Source organism: Odontomachus brunneus, unplaced genomic scaffold (genome assembly GCF_010583005.1).
Source record: "Odontomachus brunneus isolate Ranch 3 - 2012 unplaced genomic scaffold, Obru_v1 Obru_scaffold_008, whole genome shotgun sequence".
In the NCBI taxonomy this organism is placed as follows: Eukaryota; Metazoa; Arthropoda; class Insecta; order Hymenoptera; family Formicidae; genus Odontomachus; species Odontomachus brunneus.
Genome location: NW_022639458.1, coordinates 2,209,059 through 2,233,114, shown reverse-complemented (window position 1 = coordinate 2,233,114; position 24,056 = coordinate 2,209,059). Strand labels below are relative to the sequence as shown.

The 24,056-nt window shown below is 40.7% G+C and overlaps 1 protein-coding gene across 2 annotated transcripts in view; it reads left to right on the top strand.

The window, feature by feature from the left end:
* The first annotated feature begins 5,857 nt into the window (after positions 1 to 5,857).
* The window catches only part of LOC116854115, a 116,100-nt gene continuing 97,901 nt past the window's right edge, over positions 5,858 to 24,056 (top strand). For both annotated transcript variants that reach the window (XR_004380092.1, XM_032835711.1), the window contains exon 1: positions 5,858 to 6,379. Coding sequence is in view for 1 of the 2 variants with exons in the window: in XM_032835711.1 (XP_032691602.1) it covers positions 6,315 to 6,379 (65 nt within the window). In the remaining variant the exon portion in view is untranslated. The remainder of the gene's footprint in view (positions 6,380 to 24,056) is intronic.

Below are 24,056 nucleotides of genomic sequence, written 5' to 3'. Positions count from 1 at the left end.
GACAGAGTAAGGAGCAGCTTTGACGATGGTGGTCAGGGAGGAGAATTTATTCGCGCCAGGGACAACGTCTCCAAGGATGTGTGTACGTGTACGGTTACGCATGAATATCCGACGGCTGGCTGTGGCAAACTTGGGAAAAAATATTACACCGCGGAGAGACCTTGCGCTATCGCTTTCTGCCGACCTCCAGGTTGGATTCTCTTTCCTCTCCGCATTTAATTTTAATTAATTTCATTCTATTTCCGCACATACACAAATTGCATTAGCCTGAAAATGGAATATGGATAAGCCGTTTGGGAAACAGAAAAAGAAATATATGGTTCAGAAGCCAGCGCGCGTTAAGACACAGTAAAAGGTTTCGTGCGTGAAGGCATCTGCCAATTCTTATATCTTTCGCGTAATCTTCGTAAGCATACGCAGAAAAATATCAACTGTCGTCAATAAAGTTTTTAGAGATTAAGAATCGCTATTTAATGCGAAGTTTCCCGGGAATATTGCTTGAAGAAAAAGAAAGAGAGAGAAAGAAAGAAACAGAGAACACATTCATCTTAGCTTGCAGAAATATGTAGAAGTAAGCTCTCGTTCAAGATGTTGTCTTGAGAAAACTTGAAGATCTTCGGCAAGAATTTTTAATAATTCCCGAGTTCCGCGTGCGATTTGTGAGATATAGATTTTTCCATAGCTGATTGGCTGCGCTTACGAAACTTTCGGACGATCTGGCAAAGATCTTCGCTTCCTTCCACGGAGCAGAGAGTATCCGGGGATGAGCGAGCAGTCGGCCACTCGTATGTGACGTGAAACACGGTCCGGTAATTTGGCGAGAATTTAAAGCATCCCACCGGGAGGACGGCCGCGAAAAGAATCCAGGGCGTCATTCCACCCTGCGAGATACGGAGGCCTATCACGCGTTTTTCGGACTGCGAGATGAAAGAGCGCACGCCGCCGGAAACGTTAATAAGATACACGCGAGTGGAAGTTTTGCTCGAGTTGCCGATCGACTACTTTCGTCGGAGTTTGCGGGAACTTATTACTATCGGAGCGCGCGTACTCACTTATCGTGCCAGACGTATTGCGCCGCCAACGATAGGCAGAAGAGGAGGGGAAGGGCTGCAAGGAGATGGAGCGGGGCACGGGGGATGTTAAAGAAAGGTCGGATAAATCTCAGTAGAAAGAACGGATAAATCGCGCCCGTCCACTAAGCACCCACCTATCCGCAATAAGGGAACACCACCCCTCCACCCCACGTGTAAGCCAGCTAGTATTCCGAACCACCCTTATCTTCACGCGTGAGCGCGAAATCCGCCGCGAGAAGAATATGAAGAGACGTGCGAGAAAATGTAAAAAAAAAATGAAAAGTTAACGGATAGTATGACGTGTGTAAATAAAAGATTCCCATCTCGGGGAGCGGGATGCGCCCCGCCGTACCGGTGGAATTAAAGTGAGGGGTAGATCGACCGATAGAAGGAGGAGATGGGAATTGTTCAGCACACTCGCCTGTCTGTGACTGGCTCTTTTCTTGACTACACTATCGTTTTTCTAGTCACACTTTGGACACCGTCTAATCTGCCAAGCAAGCTGTAGCGTGTTCCATACGTTACTTCAGAATAGTTCAATATAGAATATATATACTGAATATATAGGATGTTCAAGAAAAGGATTCAAGACTTACAGAGCAGATAGTACTTATTGTACTGAGAAAAAATGTTTAGTAAACATAGATCGAGAGAGAGCCTTTAAGAATTATAAATATTTTCCAGTTTGTTAACGCAGGTTATTTTTGTATTAAACATTTTTCATTCAGTATAATGAGTATTTACCTTGTAGGTCTTGGACCTTTTTTATAAATACCCTGTATACATATATTCGTTGAAAATTTTCGTCATAAAAAATTGTCATAATTTTCGTAATTTTCGTAATTTCGGAAATATTTGTATTTAAAAACCAAGATAATAAGAATATCTAAAGTAAGATACTAATGTTTTTAATATCCAGGCATTTTACTTTTATTTTACATATGGTAAATCTCAAAGAGCCAATTAAAAGTCGACCACCAGTTTTCAAACTCTGACTAAAGGAACTCTAGGCTATACGAATCCAACACGGCATTTCTTTCGAAAAATTCGAAAGAGAAAAAATGAAACTTCTCGATTAATCAGCTCATGGCTTGCTAAAACCTTCGTCCTTGAAGGAAATACCGAACAGCTCCTTTCTTTGGAATAGTTTCCATGGAATAGCTCGCGGCTGTACGGATATTAGAGAAGTTTGGAAGAATATAGCAAAAATTCCTTTTCCATTCGTTGTATATTAAACTTACTCCCTGCGGCTGATTGATTTTGATCTGGCATTTCGGATTTCATATCATCGCAGAGTATTTAGACAAACACGGTATTGTTGAATTTAATGCGAAGGAGGAATGGGGTGAAGGATACGTGCGACATTTTTCTGTATGCTATTCGCGAAGCTGTGGAACGATACCAACTGCGAGGAAAACACGCATGAATGGATTAAGCTCGGTTTATGCCACGCACGAAATCTTCGCTGAAGCGCGACGCGCGATAAAATCCGCCTGGTTAGTTTCTGGGATGCGCCGTTCCCGATTCGATTCTATCCCCAGTCGGCAGAAGAATTAAAGAGACGATAGAAAAGTCTCGCGAGAAATGGCGGAAGAGTCGCGCACGTTCTGAGCGTTTATACGTCCGCAATAAGGTGTGCCAGCCTCTCGCTTTCTCTCCGCTTTTCTCGCTCCCTCTCATAAGTTCGATTTATCGCGGACGCGCGCACCCGCGCGCTGGCGAGAACTTCCGCCTAGCACAAAGGGTGGCGCGGGAAAAAATAGTTTCGAGTTCCAAAAAGGAAGAGGTCAGGAAGGGAAGGAGAAAAAATTGGAAGTTCTACGCGACGAGGAAGATTCGAAGCGGGATTATAAAATGGGTGGATAAATCTCGTGAGAAATAGCGGATGAATCGCCCTCGTCCACTAAGCACACCTATTTGCAATGAGAACCTGTATCTTTTGAGGACTCGCTTACTCGTGTCCCAAACGCGATTTATCCCGCGCGTGAAATTCCTTTCGCAATATGAAGTGCACGGAAAAATTGTCCGATGCGTATGAGTAAAGACAGTTCCACCCGAACGAACGAATTTTCCCCTTTGGACTTCCTGCGGTTGAGAAGTTTACCGTCAAGATAACGGCAAGAAAGTGTGTTGATACCTGTACATGTATATAGATAAAGCAAGAAAAAGAGAGGCAGCGAGGTGACGCAAATGAAGTAATGCGTATGTCCAGAGTGCATTATCACCTCGTGGCATTTGTGACATTTCGCGACAGCTTTTCACGCGGCGACATTCACTTTATTCTCTCGGCTGTATGATAGTGATGCGTGGAGTAAAGGCGCGTGACGTTACGCGTTGTGTTTAATAAAATGATATTGGTCATCCTTAGTCGCGATGTTTTGACACGTAGTTTATGCGATTTGACGCAGTAGTAATACACGCGTTACATTTTCAGATGCCATTGTACGTACCATAACTGTTGCAATCATGATTTTCACAATAATTTGTAAAATCACGATACCTTTCAAGCCCAGTTTTGTAACGTGCCTGTAAATCGTGATAATCAACCATTGTTATAATCAACCATCACATGACAAATATGTTTTAAATATCCTAATCTAGCATACTGGAATCGTTATTCACCTCAATTATTAATATTCCGTAAAACTAATAAAAAAAAAATAATAATTATATTTTCAAGTCTGTAGAACAGAATTATGTACAGAAATGATAACAATATTCACTTAGATATCGCAAATATAATATAATAAGGGAAATATGATCAAAATATGATCAAATATAAGTTTACATGAAAATTGGTAACTATTTTGAAAACGAATTTAGGAAATCAACAATCTAGTATTCTTTTGTTTCAATACTTGAACTTTAAAAGAAATTACATATTTGTCAAAGAAATTGGTCAAAAAGTATAATTATTTAGATTTACGGAAATGCATTATTTTTTCACCCAAGAAACGAATAAAATCATTGATAATTTCAAGTTTTGCGATATATTAATCTAGCATAATGAGAATTTTTTTATTATTACACATTATTATTACAATTATTACAATTATTAAATATTACAATTATTAAATATATTAAATATTAGTTATATCTGAATCCTCTCTTTAGATTAGAGTTTGACGATACTTGATCACGTATAACATATCCAAAAATAAATAAGCTGCTTACAGAAAACTTTTTTTCTATATTATAAATATAAAGAATTGAAATATAATGAACAATCATCTTTATTTTACTTTGACATTTTTCTTTGACATTTATTAATTTGGTGTGTACTGGGGTTATAAGCAACCCTACAGCAACTTTGTATTTTTTGTTATATGACAGGCAATTGAAATGGTTTAACTGTGTTTAAACTTTATATTCTCACTAATTATAACTTTTTTAGCGAATAAACTAAAAATTGCCCACTTCATAAGTTTGAGGGTAACTTAAAATTAAAAATCGGGTGAAAATGACCCCAGTGTATTGAGACAATATTGAGACGATATACGCAGAAGTTGGGATATTTTCTCATAAAAATAAAACACGAAAGAAGAAATTTCGCAACTTCTCTCCTGCTTTGTTACGAAACACGCAATTAATCGATCATAAGAACCAGACGAAAAACGATGACAGCAAGAAATTCATTTCCGATATAGATGTGTTTTCCTGTCGCGCGAAAACTTCGAGTCGGTCATTTAGCCTCGTAAAAAGAATTTTTTAGCGATTTACTCACCGCTACATTCACCGAAACTTTGTGGAAATACCTGAGCACGTCGGCAATAGATTGCAAACTAAGTAATACTTTAGCACGATTGTACTTGTATATATGTCGGGAATATATATCGATTTACTAAATAAAATAGAAAAAAGGGAGAGTACAATAAGAGAGTTACCGTATACATAGGACAACGACATTGAACGAGGTAATATAACCGACGTATCGACTAACACTATCGATCTGTCGCCTCCTAGCCCCATCCTCTCCCTCGTTCTCCCACAAGCACCCCCACCTGAATTTTCGACTTATTCCCGGCAGCGATGCGAAAAGCGGAATCTTCGGAGGAAGTCGGAAAGAAAAGCCCGCGGATGAGAGGAGGAAAAAAACGCGTCGACACCTTCTTGCACGTCTTTTTCGACGACGAGCGTGTCGGCGGCCAACGTACCACTCGTAATAAACGATAAAGGGAAATAAAAGTGGCTCCGCCCAACGAAGAAGAGAAACCGATGCGACTGACGACGAAAGAGGGACGGATGTAGCGTGACGAGACAGAGAGAGAGAGAGGGAGGGGGAGAGAAATAGAAAGAGAGACAAGACAAGCGCGTTGGCGTGTGTACGAGTCCGTTTCCAGCGACACGATGTGCTTCCCTATGTTTTTTGTTTTAATTTCCTAGAGGCCACCGGCTCCATCTCGTTCCCCCTTCTTCTTTTTTCTTTCTTTCTTTTTTTTTACCCTTTTCGCTCTCCCCCTCACGTATCCCCCCTGACTCAACTCCCGCCAGTGCTTTCTCTCTCCCTCGTCCCTCGTGGGAGCTCCGCGAAATGTACCACGGTGGTTTTCAGCACTGTGGATGCTGCTAGGTATATATCCTCATCCTCCCCTATCCCCCCCTACCCTCACTCACCCACGGCTTCTCTCCATCCTCCCACGCCATGTCCGCCGTCCCCACCGCGCCCTGTCTCGCTCCTTTCCCTCCTTCTCGTTTATCCCTTCCCTACAGCACTCTCTCTCTCACGCCGCCACCCCTCCGACGGAGTAAAGGGCTGAACCGGCCAGTGCAATTCCCGACGAGATCGGCGTCGAACCCGCGCTGTATCAGCCGGTGATCGCGCGTCAACTTTCGACGCTTCCGTCGCGCACGTCGTCGCGACATCGTTCTCTCTTTTTTTCTTGGTTCATCTCCGTTTCAACGTGCCGAAAACGATCGTCTCTATTTCTCACTTTTTTCTCGCCCTCGACGACGACAACGACGACTACGTATCGTCTTTGCTTTAATGAAAGCAACGCAGTGACAATGTCTCTCGCTAGCCGAGACGTGAACGGGACGTCGATCGGGCATCGGATTTAAAGGGACGGGATTTAAAGGAACGGGTGGGGACCACAAGGAGGAAACGACGCGGACGATAAACCGGCATGGACGGCGAGTGATACGGGTGCGCGGGGGTGGAAGACTCAGCTACGTGGATACACAGATAGAGAGACTCTCGGGGAGACCGGACAGGATTAATCGTCGCGATGTCAACACCGTGCGATGTCCGACGCGGCGCGCGGAGCCGCGATCCAGCGATCCGATCCAGTGACGTCGCGCCGCGACACGTAAGTCCGTCACACCGAGACGAGACGAGACGCGTGTAGAGGATCCACGGTAAAGCCGATGGGCGCGTTATACTTATTGATCGGATCCCGATCTTGGATCGCAGGCTTGGATCCTGACGGATGGTTTCCTCCCTTCCTTCGGCTGGAGGTTATTTTCGGCGCCCGCTTGATGGACGGGGTTACCCTTGCGCGCGCGGGGCGTCGTTATCGCGCGACGGCATCCGAGATTTCCCGCGGCGGAATTTTCACGGCAATTCCATTCTCGACGTTCTCGCTAATTGAACATGCCCTTGGCATCGAGCGATCGGCCAAATCCGCTTAACTCGCGCGAATCCCGGATTTGGTCCTTTTCTTTCTTTCCTTCTTTCTTCCTGTCTCCCTCGTTTCCTTTTTTCCTTTTTGCGCGGAGCCCTTATGAGGCTTGGCCGCGAGCGCGGACACGCTCACCTCCAGCTAGATTAATTAGTCCCTTAGCATGTGCGTCGCGCGTGAATTATTCCGCAAAAGTACCAGGCGTGTCCAACGAGTTCTGGGACAGAATAAATGAAACGGAGTGCCGGGGAGGACAACGAGCGCAGATTGATATTGGCACGAATGCCAATCAATTGTTTCGAAATCAATTTTCGCCGAGTCCGAATTACATTTGACCAATTGTCAAACAATATTTGTCGCCTTTCTGTTAAATCAATCTCCAGGAAAACACGAAATAGTTTGTTTAATTTCGCTTTAGCGTTGTTTAATTTCCGCGTTGCGATACATCGAGTGCTATCGTGCGAGTGACTACCGTCCCCACGTTGCTTATCCTGTAAAAAAAGAGCCTCTGTCTAAAAGCATTCTTCATGCTCACACACGGCCTGGATTTTGCGGACACCTTTTATGGATGAGAGCCTGAAATGAAACCTCCGCCCCTCTTCCAAAAAAAGAGTACATTGACGTATCAAATTTGGCGTTATTAAAGCGACGTGAAGAGAACAGTAATATTTTTCATATTTACCCACATGGATGAGCTGAGTCGTATAAATGTGAGCTATAATTGAGAATAAACGTAATTTTGATAAAAAGAATTGTTCACGTTGATACGAGAGTGCGGCGAAAGGTCACGAAAGCTATTTAACAGACTATAAATTAATTTTCGTAAATTAGCGGCGGGCACAAAATTGTTCACCTGATATAAATAAATGTAACGTATTTTAAATAACAAACGAAATATTAACACGCATTAATCCTGTTTTTCCGATATAAAAATGGAATTTTCAGTATCAATTAATTACAATAATAATCAAACATAAAATTACATGCGTAATCCTCTTAGCAGAAATACGTGTTCCAAAATATTTTCACAGTGATTAAAACATCGTCGGGCACAGTTAATTATTGATCACACATATGATTATTACATGTGTTCGCTGTATTTTGCGTGTTTATTTATTTTTGAATAACATAGATAATTATTAACGAATAGATCATTCAGTCGGTGTGTTTCGTCGAATCATAAAACGCGAGAAGCGTTACGTTCGGGAAATAAAAATTTTCTCAGCTCCTAATACCGGTTGTAATCGATAGTTGCGCATTCCTTCATGGGAAGATTTTCGATGTCTCACCCGGCAAGTCCCGAAACTTTTATTGGACACACCTTGTAAACTCTCCGACATGGGCGTTCGTCCTTGCGATACGTTAGTGTGCCAGCAGTATCTGGGACGGATTGCGGCCGATCACTGGGGTGTATTAATTGAATCCTGGGTTAAGACGGGACTTTTCCTCAATCTGCACGAACAGGCGATCTGATTTCTTCCAGCGACATTTCGCGTCATTTCTCCGCGGCAAATTGAAGTACGCATGACGGACTCGAATCTTCTTTGGATTCGTTATTCAGTCTCGCGTGAAATTTTTTGATATCATCGCAACTTTAATTCAACGTCTGGATATTCTCAATCTGAGAAGTTCAATAGTCGAGGAAACGAGACCATATATTTCCGCAAAGGGGGCATCAAAGAGCCAGCTGTTGAACAAGTCCACATATACACGGAAAAGTGCGCGCGATGAGTCTTATGCGTACTCTGTACACAATATGCAAATATAAACGTTACATGCGAAGAAAAAGAAGAGGCAACTCGTTCCAGCGCGCAAAAAGAGAAAGAGAGACGCGACTTTTAAAATCGCAATATCGCAATGTGTTGCGTCGCGTTCTCGTGCTCCTCTTCCTCGTCGTGATGAGTTCTAGCTGATCGTTCGGGCGTATTAATTGAATCCCGTCGCGAATCCGAATCAGCCCGATATCGTTAATTCAGGACGTACTTGGGTGCGCCGCGGAAAATATTCAGCTCGCTTCTCTCCGATTCTCCGCTTGTTATATCATTCACGTGAGCTTTTAATTGCGTATGTCTGTCTTCGTAACATCGCTACGGACACGAATTTCAGCCGTTCGTTGAGGTGAACTAATAAGATTTCGTCATAGATTAGGATGGACTGGATCGCATTAATTCACGTGAACTTGTAAGCTCTGAAAGATGCTGCCGCATTTTCCGCCTTTTCTACGCTTAAATTTTCATTAGAATTTATGGGGAATGTCTTGCAAACGTATTTGTCGAGCAGCTCGTTTGTGTTTCTCGGACTAACTTCGTTTTTCGATATTTATTCGCCTACTTCTCTCTCTTATTTCCTCTTATTTCATTTTCTCTTTTTCTTTTCATTATACCATTACATGTTTCTCTGTAAAGAATTCCGCATTATATAGGATATTTTGTGCTTTTATATACGATCACTTTAGCGAAAACTCGAGGAAATTAATATTTGACCGTTAGAATTTGACAATCAATAATTGATGATTTTGTTTGTAATTAAATTAGCCGAATCACTGCTTATCAATGCTAATCGAATTGTGCGTATAATGTTACACTTTTGCTTCTCCACAAAGAGAATATTTTATGCACAATTAAATTTCTATATATTTGCATGAATTGCAAACGAATTCCATGCGATACTACCATTTGCGCATTGTGAGCTCGTGTATTCTATGTTAAGTAATGTAACATACTCAATCATTCACGTATTTATGAATGTTAATTAAAACGTTATTTTAAACAATATTCTAGTTGGGCGTTTCAATGGGAGCGGCGAAAACGGTTTGTTTTCCGTATTAAGCACATTTTCAACTCACGGAAAATCTTTGGCCGCAACGCGCGCGCGTTCCGCATTTCCTCCTGGAAATATGACCGTCGCGAACTCGTGACATGGTATTGCACACACTCCACTGACGAATTATTTTTCTCTTCCATAAAAGTTGCACGTAAGTTCTCCCGAGGGTTACGTAAATTTTTCTACGTCGCCGAGTCACGTCGTCACACCGCGTTAGGTCGTTAATAATTACCCCCGTGGATTTGAGCTGATCCTTAGGGCGCGCGCGGCATCCTATATTTCAACGCGTTAATAATTCCGGCGAATCAGGGCGAAATTGACGTCGCCTTTATTTTCCCCTCACTTTCTTCTGCCCGCTGCACAACGATGTCGTGTTTGCTGTGCGCGGCTATACACGCGGATTATTCCGTCTTTGCGTACATAAAGCATATAGCATTTCTCTGAGTGGTATATATCCGTAGTTAGCCTCCCTTCTAATTGCATTCTCTCTGTATACTTAGCCGGCTTTTTCTTAAGTGAGATTAAACAGCGTCGGATTCGCATGTTCATAGTGATATACAGAAAGCTAATACGTCTAGTGAGCCACGGTGCAATATGCAGCAAACTCGTGGTAGAACAGGCCGTAGCTTATAGTACAATGGAGAAGGAAATGCTTTGAAATACGAAAATGAAGTTTTACGAGTCGAGTATTGTTTTAACGCGGTATTGCTAAATTGACTGAGTTTGCATCGACGTCGGAGCAGCTATCTACCTGATAAATTTTTCACGATATTTTCAATGCGAAAGTCAAGCCTTTGTCAGTAAAACTCCGTTTATACATTTCTCATTCGATTCTTGCAGTAAACTGTTTCCTCCTTGGCAGTGCCATGACTCTCAGCTTATCCTATGTACACGTCCTGCAGTGTGTAGCGCGACTATATCTACATTAGGATGCAGCAATGGCTACAGTCATTACATGCACAGTCGGACAGTATATTCACGAAGTTTGGTCGACATAATGGGCTGAGATATGCTAATATTTATCGTGAGAGAGAATCTGATTTCTATTCACGAAGTGTCCAATGTACTTCGGTAGAGGTCAGATTTAGTATGTTGCTTCCGAGTATATATTTTCTTAACATCTGATAAATCTAAAAGATACGTCCTCGTAACGTTATTGAAATGAACTCAACCGCGAGAAGCTAATTTTTATCTTGCACTAAGGTTACTGGATACTTGTTCTGGTTATGTTAGATTGTGACGTCAGAAGTGAGGAATGACACGCTGAAAATTCTTGCGTTCTATTAAAAAAAAAAAGAAGATATTTGAGTGATGAGAATGATTAGATTTTTTCTCTTTCAATTGTCCTTTTTCTTGGTAGTCAAGAAATAGTCGTAAAATTAACGTTACATGCAACTTTCTTTTTTAACTTTCACCTTCATGACTTTGTCATGTTAATTTTACAGTTATTTACCGACTATCAAGTGAAAAGGGTACTTTTCGAAGCATTTTGCAAGTACATACGCAACACTTGATCTCAAGTATTCTTTCACACAATCTCTTTTTATTTGAAAATGGCACGCAAGAATTTTGGGCATGCGTTTTCTCGCTTTTGACGTCATCAGTCAAGAATTCCGCGTCGAAATATCAGGAATTTTAACATTCGTGCGTATGTCGAAAATTTACATGTGTATGCATATACATTTTTTAATTATGTAGAGAGTGTTCGACAATTCGGCACGTGATATAAAGGATGTTTACGGATTCCACCGACAAACTGATAGGATGTATTCGTGGTCAATAGAGGATCAATTTTTCATTATGTTTATTTGGTTAGATCTGCCTCGCTACGGAGATATCGGGCGTGAAAGTCAGTGCAATCATGAAACGTTATGGTAAAAAAGATTGGTACAGAGAGTGCAAAACAATTTTATTGAGTATTGTTAGTGGTGTTCGAAATTTCGTCCATTAACTTCAATGCACAATTTATATCCATTGAGCGGCGTATCTAGAAGCGGAAGAATTCAGAAAGATATTGAGAACCAAATAAGCGTCAAGAGCTTGCGTGTCACTTGTTTGACAAGGAGCATAGCGTGATGTAAACAAAAGAAGAACAATAATAATGGCTTCAGACTTGTTTTTGCGAAGCTGATAATAATCTTATCTCACTTTCACTGACCTTCACGCTCGATAACTCTGTAGCGAGGCAGATCTGACCAAATAATCATAATGAAAAATTTATCCTCTATTGACCACGAATACATCCTATCAGTTTGTTGGTGGAATTCGTAAACACCCTGTATACGTAAAACTTATCAAACTGAATATAAAATTACGCAAATCTTGTAACTAGCGAACGATAAACAATTTGTTACGGATAATTAACTTGCTAATATTTCCGTATAAAATTCACTTGGCGTAAAAGCTGCAAGAGTGGATTTTAACCTGAGTTATAAATTTCCGGGTGTGGAGGGCGTCCGAGTTATCTTGAGTAATCAGGCGCGGGGTTAATGAAGGAGGTAATTTCGGGATGTAATTTGCGAGCTGCGAAATGTTGTAGACGATTCGGAGGAAGGGTCGGTCGCTCAGCCTCGTGGAATATTGAAAAAGCAAAGCGGCGAGAAGTGATTCTCTTAAGCGAACGCGACAATTTCATGATAGCGAATCAATCGAGAGGACGGATAGAAAAGGAGCCTAACTTGATAATCTCCCGCCGAGCTACTAGCAGAAGCGAGGGGCACTTTAAACAATCGCGGATTGGATACGGTTCTTCCCTAAAGTTCTTCGAACGATCGTTTGATAACAGCGCGAGCTTCCAACGCAGCTTATCGTATTGCAGTAAAAGCAAGCAGATAAAATAAATAGTAAGAGAAATGTTCTCGATTTTGGCTTCCGTTATCAAATCCTCTATCGCGACTTTCTTCCCAGTATATATCTACACATGTACGCCTTCACTGTTGTTTCAATTGCTACTTTTGCCATCCTTCCCTTCTTCCTCCCCCCTCCTCCCATGCTTATCGACTTCAGTTTTTTCCTGCGATATTTGTCGTCGATATTTATATGTACAAGTAAATAAACATGACTAACATTATGACATGTCCAAAATATTCCAGCTACTTCATTTAAACGCCAGAGTAAAATCATAAATTTGGAACATAAACAAATATCTTGATCCCAATTATTTTGGGCATAACAATTTATGTTTAATTAATATATAATTATTTATATATCGAAATTATATATATAACTCTATACAAATTAAAAGACCTAATTATACTATCCGGTACCATTTTGTAACACGAGTGCAAATAATTATTTTCGATGTAATTTTAGTCACGAAACACGATTTCATAGTACAAATTTGGTTATATATATCTCATCATATAAATTATGTTAATAAAGGAGCAATAATTTCAGCAATTTCACACAGTCATCGTCGTTGTCTATAGTGTATACTATAGGTGCGATTTATTAGACACTACGAATGCTTTGAAGCCTTGTATAGCTCAACAGTGGCTTTTCTTTATGCGCTTCAAAGTGTTTGCGGCGTCTATGGATTGCATCCTATGCCGTTGTCTATAACACAGACAAACGCGAAACTTTCCGAGAGCTTGCGTAAAATCGGTCATGTCACTAACAATTTCGATGTTTCATGTACACGTCTTCATTGAAAGTAACAACAACCCGCGACAACGTCGTAAATGACCGGGCAATTACACCAGAGAGGAAAGAATCTTGCGGAAGAATTTCGCCCTCGTTGTTTCTTCCGTCGTCAGTATTTCTCGTCTCTCGAGGAACGCTTTTTCGACATGCGGCCGCATGAGCAGAGAAAAAAGAAAGAGAGAGAAAGAGGAAGAAAGAATAACGGAGGGAGGTTACGGAGGGAGGGACGGAGAAAAGAAAGGAGCAGAGTTCGGTCACACCGTATTTTATAAGATTACGTGCCATAACCGGCCAGCTCGCTAGTCGCCGAAAAAACTGCTCAAAGCGCAAAAGGTTGAGGCAGGTGGAGGAATGAGTAAGAGGAAGCAGGGTCGAACGAGGGGAACTCATTAATCCCGTACCGCGGCGCTAGATAATGCTAATTCGTCGGAACTTTCTTATTGCTTCGTTATCTACTCCGCGCCCGAGTCCGTTGAAAAGGTCCCGCCGTGTTCTTTTCAGAGGCTGGTGAAGAAAGTTGTCGGCCGACGGATGAGAAACGGCGACGGTGACCGGGCGGAAGAGGAACGGCATACGGGTAATTAAATGCCAATAATTGCGGCGATTACCGGCCGATAAATCGCCGTTATCGGCAACTTCATTTACCCCAGTAATTTCGCTGAAATTGTATTGAGCGCAGTATGCGGTTATGATTCGTAAATGATTATTTTAATTACACTTAGTCGCGTTACGTCGTGCTGATTGTTCGCTGGAACGATAATATGCAACAGTAAACATCATCGGGGGAAGCGAGGGGGGTGGATGGGTTATAAGAGTGACGGTGAAGGCGATGGTGGAGTCGGGAGTTAGGGATGAGATGGGGTATAAGGAGGTCAAATAGTTTAATATTTGCGCAGGTGGTGGTAAAAGATGAAAGGGAGAAGCCAGCTATAAAAGAGCGCAACTCCCTCCCCTCTGCATTGGACAACGGCGCGCGGTTGTTACATCATAAAAGGGACTGATTGTTTGAACGGACTCCAATTTTAATCGGCACGACTCTGTCAAACTGCTCCGTGGATACGTCTGCCCGCTCTCCCCTGCCCCGCCCCTCCCTTTTCCTAAACAGTAGATTAAAAGCGTACAATGCCGGCTTCTAAGGCATAATCTCTTCCTGAGAAGGAACAGCACAATGCACTGTTGGAAACGTTACTGCCTGTTTGTCGAAGTTATTTTCCCAGAGGATCGCGCGCGCGACCAGATCTCAACATTTCCTGCTCCTCTTTGGTTTTTTCTTTTCTTTTTTTTTCTATGTTTTCGCTATCGGATACGTTTTGGTTGGCCGCTCGTACAATCGCGCTTCACAGCGACTCTCAACCCTTGTAATTGACTGGCCTGCAGAACTCGTGAAGAAGTGTGTGGAAGTCGTTTAATTTAATAAGGTCTTGCTTGAAGAAATATCCCGACAATGCTTCTACGGAAAAATAATAGGAAATAGTGCACGCATGTTTCATTGTTTTCCTCTTCTTCGCACAAGACGCTCAGAAGTCACTGCTTTGTGTAAAGCGAAGTAACTGATTGTAAGTGAAGACTCTCAAATCCAACGGACTCAGTTTATTATTCCTGACTCTGTGGATGCGACGGATTCGTTCATCATTCCGTTAATACGGAATATTTACTGGCTGCAATAAGAGTCAAAAGATTTATGCTTATAAATATATAAAAAAAAGAGAAAAGAGTTGCTTATATTACAATCTGAATTTAGGGGTTAGAAATTCAAGTGAAATCGGACAAGCAGCTTGGTGAGGCATGTTCGTACCGATAGAAATGGGAAGCACTGATGCAACGTGCGCTTTTCGTGGTCCCCATCGGTTTGTACATTTTATCGCCTTTGGTGGCACGATATTTTCTACGTTCAATGCAGGAGGAGCTGCAATCTCTTACGCAAACTCGCACACGTAATAAACTCTACGAGATATTTCTCTATGTGTTTTTTTTCCAATTTCAAGCGCGAAGCGTTAAATGTTTTTGGTCTTTTTTATCGAATAATTATTCGCGATTATACGAGAAATTATGCAATAGGGTCGCTAACTTTTTTAAATACTCGCATACAGCCGGCTCCTATTAGGGATTTACTTTTTAACCGAATGCCCGTAATTATTCCGGATATTTGAATGATGATTATGAACCCAAGCTCGAGATCCGGGCTCCGCGGATCTCGAACTCCGGAATCCGGATACGTCGCAGAGCCAGGAATCCAGTTTCTTGGATTCCACAGTTCTACGTGTGAATGCGTGTTCACGTACTTATGCCACAAAGGCTCGCAATCGATAGTCTCTGTGACCTCGTTGGGAGATGGCCAAATATTAATTATGACAATAAATGCGAACATAGATATACGAGTAATGCCTAATCTTGCGAAAATATTTCGGAACGTTACTAGTCGAATATCTAAGCTATCGCAAATTGATAAAATGACCGTGATTGCTGCTTCTCATTTTTCAGTCAACTTGAGCGAATCTTTCAAGAAGAAAAGCGAGCTCATTATTTACAATAAAACTGTGCATGCTACATTGCTCTTATTCCTTACTTTCCTCGCTGGTAAGTAGATATTGTCCCGTCATCGCCGGACGATTTATGGAATGTACCTTTTATCGTTAAACTCCGCGGCGATTCGTTCGTCCATCACTCAACGATTATTAACGTGACGTGGTTAAACTTCAATAGCATGCTATAAAGACCTGGTCTGGCCGACACGCAGTTGGTCTCACAAACAAATTTTTAAAAAATTTTTATTTCAGATTTATTTGCGAATTTGCAAATCTCTCCATAATATAACCGCTTACAAGGACGGATATCGATTACTTCCTCTGTGTGTCGGTGTTACAATTAAAATTAAAACTGAATTAAATATCGTTGCGTTCTCTCTCTCTCTCTCTCTCTCTCTCTCTCTCTCTCTCTGTACGAAACTTATATATATTATATTTTACCACAGCCGTGTTCTGCTCAACTAAACTTTCAATCTGAATTTATTATTATCTCACATTACTCGAGAAGTACAGTCGGTTATAAGACGGTTTGCTTACTTTTTATCGAATGAAATTGCAACGCTTCAAGTTGTCAGAATTGAAAGCCACTGTTGACGTATATGCGCGGTAATCAATCGTTATAGGAGCCGAAGTGACAGGAGTGCGACATTTATGAAACTTGGAAGAAGGAATTTATTTAATTGAAATTAACGTTATTTCGAGAAGTAATTTTTGTATATCTATAACTGATTACTGTGCATACATATCAGCAGTGGCTTTCAATTCTGACAATTTGTGACGTCATTCGGTAAAAAATGTGGAAACCGATTTGCAATCAACTATAAAATCGCGAAACGCAATCGTCGCTAGCGTATGCGCGAGTTACTGCTACGAAATGAGGTGCATCATCGATGTATCACTTTTTTCCAATCTCCCACACTTTCGTTGCAGCCGTCCCGCATCACCCTTTAATAGGTGCGTTTTAACACCTACCTTCGTTATCAGGGTTGACTCGTGTTGAAACTTTAATGACGCCTTAAAAGCGTGACGTTTTATGCCGCGACTAAATATGTATGTATTTCTAATTCACCGTGTTTGGTTAGTCCGCTCGCATTACTATTTCCAACAAGCAGCAAATACTCGGGTGGGTTCGCGGGTGCGATCGGGACCAGCGACTTTAATGGTTTTATTGTTTAGCTTAGCGAAGGATTTCATTACTGTTAACAGCATTTTCTGTGCTTGTCATTGACATAGACAACATAGAAACAGCGCGCGGTCCGTCGGTGAGATGGATCGAATGTCCTCACTGATTGCTTCCTTCAGTTTCTCCGGCGCCCTACGATGATCAATGATATTGTCGATAATGATGGACGACGCATCAAGACCACATTTTTCCGTAGTCGTTCTTTCGCGAGAATCCTGATCGAAATTTCATACGCCGCTCGAGGAAAAAGTAAAGACTTGTAAGTACGTTGTATGGTCGCGTTCCGATAAATCTTTGTCGTATGTATCTTCACGCCAATTGGCCACATTAATTTCTAATGAAGATTCTACTGATTCATGATATATTATTAGCAATATATATATTATTAACGATTTCATAAAAGTCTTTACAATTGCTAAATGATTATCTTATTAAATAAAACAATTCAAAATCATTTTTAGATATAAATTTTAGATCTAAATTTTAGATCAGAAGCTTAGGATTAAGAAAGCTGGGACAAGTTACTATATTTTTCAGAATTTCGAAGTTACAGCTTTCAGGCAAATTATTACTGTAATTTATTGTACAAACATGACGTAGACAACTTTCTTTTATAATTTTTTGCCATGATCCTATGATCCTATGATAACCGTATATTTTATTTTGTTATAACCGAAATACGAACTGTAATGTGGCTATCTTTCTCTGATATCAGGTCAAGTTGTCTAGCAACCTAGGATCTGGGCCATTCACATTACGTCGACATTCAACATACGACTTCCGATATCCAATAGAAGAATTAGTTTTCTGGAAACAAAAATGTCGCTAGTTAGAAACTGTAGGAAACAAACTCTACTATTGGGTATCAGTTTGTTGTATTATTGGATATTAGATAAAATACATAACATAATCTGACCTTCTAAAACCCAAAGCCCACGGAGCGTGATTTAAAGTTGTTTTTTTTTTGTGAGAAGCCATGCATGCCGCTAAGTTCGTTCTGTAGAGAGAAATATGACTCTCGGCGTGCTTCATTGCGAGCTTGACAGTTAGATTTCGAGACAAATTCGGTGTTATTTTCCAAGCGTATTGTTAGAATCCCAATATAGTTCGTTTAATCAGATAGACCGAATATCAGTTGACGTCAACCAGTTATAATTACACTTGGACAGTTCAAACTGAGATTCTGCCAACACGCCTGAAAAATAATACCGAATCTGTCTGGAGAAACTAAGCGTCAAACTTGCAACGGAATACGCCGAGAGTCTAATTTCTCTCCATAGAACGAACTTAGCGGCATACATGACTTCTCGTAAGAAAAACAATTTCAAATCACACTCTGTGAACATTGGGCTTAATTCGGGGTTTTTGCGAGAGGTCCCTCTATAGTCCTTCCACCGTCTCGTGTCGACTTTTAAAAATATTCGCCAACTTTACCTCATTCATCTATATGCTCGACTTCATTTTATGAATCAAAATTGCTTTTGTTACCCGAAATAGTTTTTCATGAACACATTTGCAGGAAACTTTATTCTAACTAATAACACGTCATTTAAGTTTATTCACTCACGATGAAGGATATTAAAACGGAATGTCGAGATTCTTGAAAACGTATTCGCAGCTCCTAAGCTTTTTCTGCTTTTTAACTGTAATATCATCTCGATTTTAATGAAGCTCTGGGAGAAATATCTACGTTCTGAAAGACACATTCTGCGATTTCATTTCCACATTATTCTTCTTACAGTAATTATATAAAAAATACATGGTTAACATTACCTTTGGACCAACTAGATTCGATTTACCCTGTTCTTTCCTTCTATTCTCCCTTTCTCTCTCCTTCCTTTTATATTACAAAACATGAGAAACTCTTACATTAGCAATTTTTTTCGCCAAAGTGGTCCTGAAAAATTGCCACGTAAAGTTTGATGCCAAACAATTTAATTTTGTGCGATCGCATTTTCGGTTTTCATGTCGACAACACATCGAGGACGCGTCAGCCTCGGTCCCCGTTCGGCGTTGCAATTTTCGAAAAATTTGATCGCAGAAACACGAGAGTGAAAAAATGACCCTTCCGCGATGCGAAAAGTGACATATAGTACACGAGTATTTCGCTCGGGTAGCACTTGCAAATTTAATCTTTATGCGCGATCCCGACGGTGATTGCCGTAAACAAAAGAAGAGCGTATCGAGTTCTATAATGGAAAATAAAAGAAGCGCAGCGGACAATGTGTATATAGTGTTATTTTCTATAAAGCTTTCAGGCGGTATAATGGAGCCAGGGAAAGCGGGGGAGTTAAGCGACGTGTAAGCGAGTTACAGCCCACAGCAATATTTTTTTGCGTTACCGGAAGTTCCACGCGAAAGGAGGACGGGAAGGAAGGAGGGGAGAAGATCTCTCACCCGTTCGTCTCAGCTGTACAATAACATTTCAATATCTCTCATATTTCTTCCCGGTTATCCCCTCGGTTTCGCCCTCAGGGCGTTTTTTAACGCTTTTTGCCTCCGTGAATACCGAAAGTCGCTCACGGTCCTTCGATACCGCCGACCCTGCGTAGAAGCGCGCTCAACGCGAACGCAATTTATCGCTAACAGCGATAAGTATTCGTTAAACTCCGGATGCTTTCACATCGTCGGCAGGACGTTCGCCGTTAGAGTCTCAAATATGCCCACAATTGGCTCCTAGATAATAGCCGCGGAGCAATGCAATCGCGGAAATTATTAATGCGCGCGACGGTTAATTGCTCGAAATGCTCGCACAAAGTAATGCGAATTTATCTTGTCGCCGGCTAATGACGTTTATGCATTGCATTATGTTCTTGACTGAATTAAGCGTGTAATACCATGTACAAATTAATGACTGCACTCGTGCGTACGTTTCAAACCACTCGCGAACGTGATCTTTTTTAATCCACTGTCGTTTATCAATGTACGTGCGTCGCGTGATTTAATATATTTTGTTCCCTTATGTGTTCAATTTATTATTCGAGTTATTCTGCATATTTATGGAGGCATTTTATAACACATGCCTGCCCATTTTATCTCGTATATTTCGTATTTGTTATACGTTCATTTTTGTTTCATATGAGATTCACTTTTGTCGTCTCACTGTGATGTTTTATTAAAGCACCGGAAAATTTGCGCATGTAGCGCCGTGTATCTTCGCTGTGTGTCTCGCTCCTTTTCATCCTCTTTAAATTTCTCTCGCTTTAAATAATTTAACATACACGCTCTTACACATTAAATTATCTGCTCGTTACGTCCCGCTCTCAATTTACGTTGATTCCGCTTGTTTGGCACTCCTAATTAAACTTCCTTCGTCTAATATTTTAATATTTATATTACTTTATTGCTGCGCGCGCCAAATATTCGGCACCAAGTTGTGCTCACTATCGCTGAAAAGTTTTACTTTATGTTCCATTAACAAAGTACGGAAAATTTGCAAGAAAAAACAAAGGAAAAGTATCATGCGATCTTGAAAACACGACTTCTATTTTTTTTCTCGATTATTAGGTCATGGAAAAGTTCCTCCCGCCGAACATAAAAAATCTCGGCAGCGGAGGCTTAAAAAGTTTTGCGATTACAGAGTTTCTTTCTCTACCTCATTTACCCTTTCGGTCTCTCCCACTCTCTCTTTCTCCCTCCCTTCCTATCTTTTTTTGCAATGTCGACTGCGACGTCTCGTTTAATTTTTGTCCCCCGAGCCGAGCTTTCCCGCCGATTAAATTACCTATTCCCCATTGTTGGATTCCCACGAAATTACGACGATTTAAGTACATTAATAAAAAGGCAGGGCATAGCGATCCTTAATTTGCGAGAAACGAGTTGGAATCAAACGCGCACCGAACTTTCCGGCTTTTTGCGCGTGATTCGCTACGGAAAGGCATTTTCATTTTTTATTTTTTTTCTCATGCCACTAACATTTTTCGCTCTCTGAAAACCTAGAGCATGAAGCATTTCGCGTTGAGGTCAACGGTACGAGGAAGGCTCGATAATCGGGCACCGCGCGTGGGAATTTTTTATCAAAAGCATCTTTTATGCCAAGATCCCAAAACATTTCTCTCGTATGCATTTTTAAAATCTACACTTACTGCGCTCCGCCATGTGCTCGCGACGCTAATTACATATTTTTCCCGCATTAACACCTCTGCAGGCTCATTTTAAGAGAACTTCCGTTGGAAAGCAGGTTTATCTTAAATGTTCCTGGAGATCAGCCGGCCGCTATTCTCACTCTAAAAAAATGTACGTCGTGTTGAGTTTTCATTAACTTTTATAACGTCTTAAATAACCAGACTATTCCAATGTTTCGAGCTGATAAGAGCTAAAGTGCCTAGTTCGCGTTGCGTGTCATTAGAACGAAATATAAAATTCGAACTCGCGATATGTATACGCTGGAAATGTACAAATTGAATAAAAAATTTATATAATATCATATATTAGTTACGCAATATATTGTATTAATATACAATGACATGTAACAACATATATAAATTATTGTAGTATCGCTGATAAATAGTTGTTAGTAACTGTATCGTGAATGTACCATCCAAATTAGCGCGAGTGATGCTGAATACACAAGCTGCTATAAATTATTACAAATTTCGCGTAAAATGTATTATTCGACAGAAATTATTCTTCATGACTTAAAAACGGCGTGTTTAATGTAAAAAGAGAAAGAAGAAAAAAGAATTCGTTTCAGATCGTCTCACGGGAAGTGAAGATCGGGCTCATTAGTCAAGTTTCTAGAAAACGAGGAAGCGAAGAAAAGGGCAATTGTTACACGGTTGAGTCGTTATGCCGCACCCTGCTCGGTATAACGCAGGACTTTCGGCGAGGGAAGTACTTATGAATTATGTGATGTGGCATAAATTTGAATATTCCACGATAGCACACGTGAAGTATTACTATTGTTAGCAACGATGGCACCTTGTTAAGTATACATACATATATACATACATATATATTTTTTGTCCTTTCTAGCGAAAACCAACCTATTTGAAAAATTTGAAAATGAACCGCTACGAAATGACCATACGAAAATGTATTTTTTACTAAATTCATCCATTATAATGCGTTTTCACAAATTACAATCTACCTGTAATTTTTCTTTTACATGTTTTATTATTTCTTCTTATGTAACGTTTTCGCTTTAAATGGACGATATTAAAAAACTTTTGAGAAAAATGCAACTTTTCCATAATTGCATAATTAAAATAATTAAAAAGGAAATTGAAAAATTGAAAAGAGTACAATAAAGTCACTTAAATACTACAACGTAATCGGAGTTTTTTTATATATTTACTTTATATCACGTACCTTTAAAGTTTCCAATTAAAAGTTGTAGCTTCTAATTTCGTACAGGAAGTGTACAATCTTGCTCGCGCGACGTCGCGTTAACGCACTTATAAACTATTAATATGTAGATTTACCGACCCCCTGTATGATGTTGGTTGATTCTAAAAAACGTGTAGCAAGACGCGCGGCATTTGAGAACAAATTATGCACATGTATAATACAAATCGATATCCGGTGCATAATGAGATCGTGTAATATGAATGAATATTGGACATCAAGAATACAGCTTTTCAATTGATTACTTTTGCATATATTTTGCGGCTTTACGAGTTGCCATAGCATAATTGATATTGTTAGCATGAAAAAAAATATTCTAATTTTTTGACGCGTCGTTGCTTTCAAACGCGTTCGTGCGAAAATTGACGGATTCTAAAAAATTCTAGAAGGATAGAGCAGGGGAAGTGTCGTTAAGTTAGTTTTCATTTCAAGCCATGACTTGAGAGACTTTGACAGTCCCTCGCTTTCGCAGTTTACAAGTGTCTTTGAGAGACGAAATGTAAGCAACGGTGATAATGGAACGTAAACAACTTCATTAGATGTATACAAACGCTTCTCACTTGTACTCAATGTTCCATTGTTTCAATAGTATGAGATATTCACTGCAAATCGATATGATCGATATTTTCGAATGAACGCGCACTCAATTTCTCCACTGTAGGAAGTATCCATCTGACGCCTCTTCTCGCCACGACTTTTCGATCATATTCAACGTTAAATAGCTTGCTAATTAAGATGCGAATGAGGTTTTTGCGAGATGGAAATGAAAGGCCGATCCACTGAAAACATGGAATACCGTTCTTACGCGCGAGAACCTTCTACGTTATAATTGAATTCAGAGTTAGATCGCGCGTGCAAAAATTAGGACAGCATTTGGTCGAAGTAACATTAGCTAAATCTTGTTATACTTAGCTCGGCTTCTCCCAACGATGGACATCACTGTTGCGAAACTAGCGAAATTGTACCGAGCGATCCTCGTTCTCCACTACCGCGGCTTCCGGTCGACTAAACGTGTCATTTGCCGGCGATTGACCTGGGTAATTGATACCGAGCCGTAGCTTAAATTCGTGCTCAGCATCGTCGGTTCTTTAATCAACGCGAGCGATCGCAGCGTAATTCCGTACACGGGAGCGCGTGCGAAGACACAGGACAGAATTCGAGGCTTGAGCAGAGCAACGCTCTGGAATACAATTTCAGTGGTACGGGAGGAGTACTCCGGCAGATTCGACGCTATCGGATTAAAGGACGAGATGTTTTATTTTCCCTCACACGTTGCAGCGGGACACGTAGAATTTTCACGTATCGCGATACAAATCGATTGTACGATTTTGAGGCACGAGCTACCACGTCTGAGGAATTTCGCGATTTGTTCGTTGGATACAGACAGAGGACAGCGAGACAAGGTGTCACATGTTTCAAAATTTCGTAGTTGCAACTTTGCAAACAACCAACGGCTGTAATTGACTGTGCACGATAGATAGAAACAACCTTTCTCTATATTTTTAAGCCGTCGACGGTTCTGTAAACCGTATATTTTTCCTGTAACAACTGAAATACGAATATACTGCAATGTGATCTCTTGCCTTTGCCCTGATACAGAGACAAGTTGCCTAGCAACCTAGGGTAATGTGGGATTCACACTGCGTCGACATCTGACGTACGACGTCCGATATCCAATAAGAGAATTAGTTGTCTGGAGATAAAACTGTTGCCAGCTAGCAACTCTAGGAAACAGACTCTGCTATTGCAGACTCTGCTATTGCAAGTATCTGCTATTTCAGTCATTTTGTGAATAAAAATTGCTTTTATTACTCGAAACAATGTATATGTTTGCAGGGAACTTCAT